This window comes from Protobothrops mucrosquamatus, unplaced genomic scaffold (assembly GCF_001527695.2).
Source record: "Protobothrops mucrosquamatus isolate PMUCROS unplaced genomic scaffold, P.Mucros_1.0 scaffold5, whole genome shotgun sequence".
NCBI classification, from domain to species: domain Eukaryota; kingdom Metazoa; phylum Chordata; class Lepidosauria; order Squamata; family Viperidae; genus Protobothrops; species Protobothrops mucrosquamatus.
The window spans coordinates 2,868,848-2,876,280 of NW_015386392.1; the positions used below are offsets into that span (position 1 = coordinate 2,868,848).

The 7,433-nt window shown below is 37.9% G+C and overlaps 1 protein-coding gene across 1 annotated transcript in view; it reads left to right on the forward strand.

Annotated features, from left to right (window-relative positions):
* The window catches only part of RHEB (Ras homolog, mTORC1 binding), a 31,492-nt gene extending 25,198 nt beyond the window's left edge, over positions 1-6,294 (forward strand). The window contains exons 5-8 of the mRNA XM_015832535.1: positions 1,826-1,882; positions 2,000-2,047; positions 4,636-4,717; positions 5,842-6,294. Of these exons, the coding sequence (XP_015688021.1) occupies positions 1,826-1,882; positions 2,000-2,047; positions 4,636-4,717; positions 5,842-5,934 (280 nt within the window). The 3' untranslated portion in view covers positions 5,935-6,294. The remainder of the gene's footprint in view (positions 1-1,825; positions 1,883-1,999; positions 2,048-4,635; positions 4,718-5,841) is intronic.
* Positions 6,295-7,433: the final 1,139 nt, after the last annotated feature.

The following is a 7,433-nucleotide window of genomic DNA, read 5'->3' on the forward strand; positions in this document are numbered from 1 at the left end:
CCCGCTTTTGGGGTGGGGGAGAATTGAGAGAGAGAGAGACAAACACACACACACACACAAAGAGGAGAGGGGAACTGCTGGGGCCGGCCCGTATTGAAGAATATGGCCGAATTTACCCGGGCTGGCCGTATATCGGCGTATAACGCGCACACATCATTTGCCCCCTATTTTCAGGGGGAAAAAGTGCGTGTTATACGCCAATAAATACGGTATATATAGGACTATATCCTCTTTCCCACTGACCTTGATGGGGTTAAGGGGGTTACCACTCTTGCCTTAGCCTGCTTTACGCTTTACGCCCTGAGTCCTATGAGGAGAAGGGCGGGGTACAAATTAAATTATTATTATTATTATTATTAAGGCGCTGGCTTCCAAACTCCGTGAGTGCCCAGCCTTTCCAGGGGGCACTCATTGTCATCCTCTCATGGAAACATGGAAAACTGATGACAGAAAAGGATTTAGTGGTTCATCAAGTATAGGGTTTCCTGCCTGAGCAGGGGGTTGGACTCGATGACCTCCAAGGTCCCTTCCAACTTTACTACTATTGCTATTATTAAGTCTGCCCTTTGGGTTTTTGTTGTTGTTAACATTTTGTGTCCAATTAGAAATTTTAAACCTGTTTTTTTAAGAGAAAATGCTGTGATTTTTGAAAATCTAAGAAATATGTATAGCTTTTTAACATTTTTGAATTAAAATGAAATCTCATGGGATTATATGACAGATCCTGGTTCCTGTAATATTTGACTATTTCATTTTATTTCATAGCATCCATAAGTGTTATGTTTCTTAATCCCGTTTACACAGTACGACTTATGATCACAATTGAGACCAGAATTTCCATCTCTAAGCAATAGAGTTGTTAAATGAGCTGCACCAAATTTTATAACCTTTTTTGCCACAGTTGTTAAGTGAATCACTATGGTCACTAAGTGAATCATATAGCTGTTATGTGAAACTTCCTCCACTGACCTGGCTTGTCAGAAGCCAGCTGGAAAGTCACAAATGGGGATCACATGACCCTAAGACTCTACAACCATCATAAATACATGCCAGTTGTCTGAATTTTGATCACGTGACAATGAGGATGCTACAACATCTGTTAAGTACAAGAACTGATACTAAGACACTTTTTAGCACTGTCTAACTTTGAACAGTTGTTAAATGAATGATTATAAGATGAATATACAGGCTTTACTTACTTATCCTGAAATATTTGTCCTGCATTGTGGTATTATTACCCTTTTCTGCCTTTCCTTTGTTCCCATCTGGGTTTCCTTTCTTGGCATTTTATTTCTTTGTTTTTATGTTACTTGTATTGTTGTGGTTTTTAATTTTATTAATGTTTTTAACAATTTGTAAACTCAGACTTTCTGGGAGAAAGGCAGTGTATAAATTTTAATAATATTAATGTAAAATAGTCCCCTTATTTTGAATGTACAATCATTGTATTTAGTTGTTATGAGATTTTATCATTTTTAAAAAACTTTATGTTATCATTCTCAAGTTTTCACTGATTATGTTGGACTAATTTTTTCCAGGTCTGGCTTGACACTGGAACGCCGGGTCACCAAACCTCTTTCTGCTCCAGAAAACCCACTGCCAGAAATGACCCAATCTCCCTGGAAGGTTTCAGTTGGCTCTCTGGAAAGACAGAATATTCTTTACAGAAATATCATCCTTATTTTTCACATTTATTTCTAGGCAGAAAGACACTCTAGAGTTTAATAAAGTCATTTGATCTATTTAAAACTATTTGTAGACTGGGTAGAAATGTTACAAGTGCAACTTTGATTGTCAGATATAATGTCATCCTTTTATTTTGCAGTTTTGAAGTGATTAAAGTTATCCATGGCAAATTACTGGACATGGTGGGAAAAGTCCAGTAAGTAGCAACACAGTCATTTTCATTCCATGTTTTATTTTTTAAAATTTTGCGATTGTTTTACTCTATGCATTCGATTCAATTCTGAAATGAGTTGTATGTTTTTTTTCCCCACAGGATTCCCATTATGCTGGTTGGGAATAAGAAAGACCTGCATATGGAACGGTATTGAATATTTCCTTTTAAACAAGGAAGGTTCTGCTGCAATCATGTTAAACTTATATTTTAAGTTTAATAGTAGTATTTAGGGGTCTTCATACAGCCAGGGCAATCCCATTCCATGAAATATTTTTCCCCTCCAATGTATTATCTTGGAGACAAAGTTTTCATCTGATTTTTTTTGCTGGCCTTTATTTGTCTATGCTTGTAAAAACCCAACTAAGCTTGCATCATTGGCCAGTCAATGACCTATTTAGCTGAAGGCAAGTATTGCGGGCCGCCAAGGACATGCTATATTTATCCTACATTTATCACTTTTTCCAAGGGTCTTAGGGTTATTCAGGTTCAATCTCACAGGCTCCCTATGTAGCTCGTTAGATTAAGACCACATAAGAGGTTCAGGAGGTTCAGGTTCACCCAGTGATCTTCATAGGACATGTAGGAAATCTAGTGTTACCTAAATTCTTGACTTGCTTTCTAGTTCTACAATGAATCCATGTGGCACTCAAGTTTGTGCGTGCCCACACACTCACTCTTTGTGGGGCCCACACACTCACTCTTTGTGGGGCAAGTAGATGAAAATGTGCAATTGTTGTGAAAATGAATATTTTTCATTGCAGTAAGGCTTAATCAGAGATAGATCTTGGGTAGTAGTTCATTGGCAGCTGTATTTGTCAGGCAGATTGCTCTAAGGTTTTGTTTTCTCTCTTTTGGCAGTGTTTTATTGCCTTTTGCTTCTCTTTGCTTGTTTTATCGAACGAGGTTTTCCATGGCACATCATTTCATGCATTACAATTATTCTTGAAAATGTTATTTATATCCTTTGCTTCTTATTCAGGTTATTCTTAGGTACCAGGGTCATGGTTGCCACTGCTACATCTAGCAGTATTGCTGCTTTTCAAGATGCTTGCAATAACCTGAATAATATGGCTATCATTGACAACATGTAGTGTTTCTTCATTGTGTGTTGCGGCAGTAAAGCTGCAGAGGTTTCTCCCCGTCTCAGTTGCTTTCTCTAACCTGACATTCCCCAAATGCATTGGGATACCACCCCCCATAATTTCTTGCACTTGACTTGTTGGGTTCCATAACAGTGATTGTCCAAGAAAAATTGTGTTAGCTGGAAAAGTTGCTTAGGGTTAGAGATATTTATATTTGCTTGTGTGCGGCTTGGGGCTGGGCTAGTTGAAGGACTGCCTCTCCCCTATTACATCCACCTACAGGATGGGGAGGCAAAGCTTGTTATGGATCCGATCAATTAGGGATGTATATCTGATGGGACCACAAAAAGGGTCTTCTCAGTGGTGGCCCCTTCTCTATGGAACATAACCCCCCCCCCCCAAGGCATGGTTAGCCAATTGCTTTTCCAAAATGCTCTAAAAACCTGGTCTTGTCAGCAGGCTTGGGGACCCCAAATGGAGACAGAAACAATCAAATAGCTGATTTGATTGTGTTGTTGTACCAAAGGAGGTGAATATAGATATTTTTTTAATGGATTTTGATTACATGGTGGATTTTTTAAATGTTGTTATTTACCCAATATATGTGCGAGTTGGGTGGCTATACAATTGTAGTTGACTTACAATCACAACGGAGCTAAAAATTGCCATTGCTGAGTGAGAAAATTGTTAAGTGACATTTGCCTCATTTTATGACCTTTCTTGCCATAGTTAAGTGAATCATTGCAATTAAGTTAACAACAGAGTTGTTAAGTGAATTTGGCTTCTCCTATTGATTTTGCTTGTCAGAAGGTCACAAAAGTTGATCACATCACCCTGGGACATTGCAACTGTCGTAAATATGAACCAGTTGCCAAATGGCTGAATTTTGATCATATGACCATGGGGATGTTGAAACAGTTGTAAATGTGAAAATGTGTAAGTCATTTTTTTCAGTGCCATTGTAACTCACTAACTCAAGGACTACTTGTATAAATTTGTTTAATAAATAAAATATATATTTAATGCTTCAGCCAGAACTGCTAATTATGATAACAAATTCTTCTGTTGTTACTTCACATTTTTAATATTCTTTTAGAAGAAAGATTCCCCAAAGAATGACCCTTTCTGAACTGGTCAGTACAGTACTCTGCAAAGTATATGGCATTTCCCTAATGGGTCCAATTGGCTGTTCCAAAAATAACACACAGCAAATTACTTGTGAAGCTGTTGTAATGTGCAATTGGAGATGGTACCTAAATTGTTGCTACCAAACAGTTGTGAACATTTGTAAACGTATAATGTCACTCTATTATCTGAATATCTCTTTCCTTGTGTATATATATAACAATAAGAATCCCATTCCTTCTCAGCGATATGCGGGTTGCATAACCCTGTAATGAAAAGGACTACAGATTTTTTTCCCATGCAGTGTTGACCACGGTCACATAGTCAAAATTCAGACGCTTGGCAACTGGCTCATATTTATGACAGTTGCGGTATTCCAGGGTCATGTGATCATCTTTTGCGATCTTCTGACAAGGCTACAAAAATATCACACCAGGACTCCAGGCCCAAACTACCATTGAACTTCAGGATGAGCGGATGGGTCTTCTCCCTATCACAATAAATTGCTTTTTCCCATCTCTGCTCCAGGGTGATCAGCTATGAAGAAGGGAAAGCTTTAGCAGAATCATGGAATGCAGCTTTCCTGGAATCTTCTGCTAAAGAAAACCAGGTAACAAAATATATATTCAAATCCCATTTTTGAAATTGAGTAAGAGAGATGGAACAATTTCAAGAGCCTGTAAAAATATTATAATAATTATTATTAAAACTTGTATGTCATGCAATTCTCAACAACTCTGGATAACAGCAGTAAAGCAGCTTTCAACCTCATACAATTTTGTGCAGCAATCTAGTCAGTTAGTTTGTGGATGTGCAGAAGGTAAAACAATTTGTGCTTTATTTCATTTTTGTGGGGTCATTTTGCTTCTATTTTCATTTATATTAAAATACAGTTTGGGATTGTGCTAAAGAAATGTTCAGGAGAAATAAATTTATTAGCTCCTTATGGACCATTTATATATAGAGAGAATGCACTGATATGGTGAATATGTTCAATTGATTTTAGATTTTAAAATGTTACATGAGACCATATGCACATCTGGCCATAAATGAAACAGTTCAATTATTTGTCATATTACATTTTTAAGATGTCCAAGGGATCATTTGAATCCATGGAACAAATTAGGAAGGAAGCCCAATTCAAAATTACACCTTGTTGACAAATAATTATTGCAATATCAAGAGGCAGGCATTGAATTTGCTATTGGGTTAAGTCAAAAATGTTGAGAGATTGTTTCTCACCAAAATCTTGGGCTACTCTAATTACTGAAACCAATATAGTCCCCTAGTGCATTTTTTGAGTAGTTATTTCTTCTTCAGTCCAACCTTTTAAATACATTTCAATGTGTGTTTTAAAAACAATGGAGGCAAAAATGCTACTGAAACTCAATGGCATGGTAAGAGGCAGTTTATTTTAATCAGGCTATAGAAGGGCCAGTATTGGTAGAAAATCTGTAGTTCCTAGGTTGCTCTTCCTGTGTATTCCTTACTGTAGCTTCCCTCAACTTGATGATTTCTAGATAGGCTAAGATTACATTTCTCTAAATTTGCTGCCAGAACCTCCATGGTCTCTGTGGCTTTCAAAGAACAGGTGCAGTACCTAATGCACCCCCTTAACAACTAGACCAAGCTGGCACTGGGTATTACTCATACCGTAGTTCTAACATAAAAGGAGGAACTCTGCACAAGGTGCTTTGGATTCTTAGAGGATCTCTTTCTGTTTTCTTCTTTCAGACTGCTGTGGATGTTTTCCGGAGGATAATTTTGGAAGCAGAGAAGATTGATGGTGCATCTTCACAAGGGAAATCGTCCTGCTCAATGATGTGACTGCACACTGGAGGCTGTAAAGTGGGGGATATGTCTTCTCTCTAAAGAAGCAAACTGCCTGTTCCCCTCACAGTGAAACTACGCTTTTTATTCTGTTAACTTGAACTATATACACTCAATTTGAGACTTTTCCCTTCTGATTATGTTAAAGTCTGACTCAGAAAGGCTTCATTTTCATTTTTAAATTTTAAGCAATCATATTTTCAATTTATATATTTCTTAATATTATGACCAAGATTTTATTGGCATTAATTTTTAAATGTAATTGGATTAGAATAATCATCCAGATGAAGCATATTGTTACACTACTAACTAGGCTTAAATATCAGTGTTTCTTTGTGTTCAATGTATACTTGTAAATAAAATACTGCAAATTAGGTGTGCCCCTTGTTGAGGTTCTTTCAGGATTCCAATTCTTTGCATATTAACAATGCTTTTCTTCAGTTTCCCAGGATAATACAATTCATTATGGCATTTCCGAACTCTGATGGTATATGTCAAAGAAAATTCTCAGCGGTAACTTAGAATCATAAGTCAGGAAGGGACTTTGGAGATCTTCTAATCCAACTCCCTATCCAAGGCAGGAGACCATTTGTCATCCTGGACAAATGACTGTCTAATCTTTTCTTGATTCTAGTGATTAATTGTTCTCAGTGTCGGAAATTTTCTCCTTACTTGTATGTATGTCCCATTGACAAGCTTCCACCCATGACTTTTTGTCCTGCTTCCTGGTGCCCTGGAGAATAAATCAGTCCCCTATTGTCAGTGACAGCCCCTCAAGTACTAGAAGACAGCTATCATATCACCCTTAGTCCTTCTCTTGTATAGACTAGACACACTAGCTTTCTCTACAGTTCATTGTACAGTTTAGCCTACAGACCCTTTATTATCTTGGTTGCTCTTCTCTGCACACTTTCCAGGTCCTCAATTTCATTTTTGTATTGTGGTGACTTAAAAAATCTGGAAGATTTTGATTTGATTGATTTACAGACTTATATGGTTACCTCTCTCATACAGTGGGAAGCTCACAACAATCCATAAAAAGTAGCTAAAAACAAAGCTCCCAGATACCAGATCAAGCAGCCTCTCAGCAAAAGCCTCATCCTAGCCTATCTTGGGTGCTTGGGGGAAGAGACAGATCTCACAGTCCTCTGGAAGGTTTAAAGGGTGGGATTCCCTCAGATCTCAGGTGAGAGCTTGTCTCAAGGGGATGGAGTGACTACTGAGAAGACATATTTTTGAAATTCCATCAGGTACCCACATTTAAGAGGGAGGTCCTGAAGTGCCACCACCTTATCTAACCTAGTAGGACAGGTAGATGATACCTTCAGGGAAAAGTAGTCCTTCAAATAACCAGGCCCTGTGCCTTTAAAGGCAACAATCAAGCAGCTTGAGGAAAGCAACTGGGAATCGGTGCAGCTGACACAGCAGTGGTATTACTTGGCTCCCAAAACTGCACATGCTACTACGTTCTGCACCAGTTGAAGCTATCAAATCGT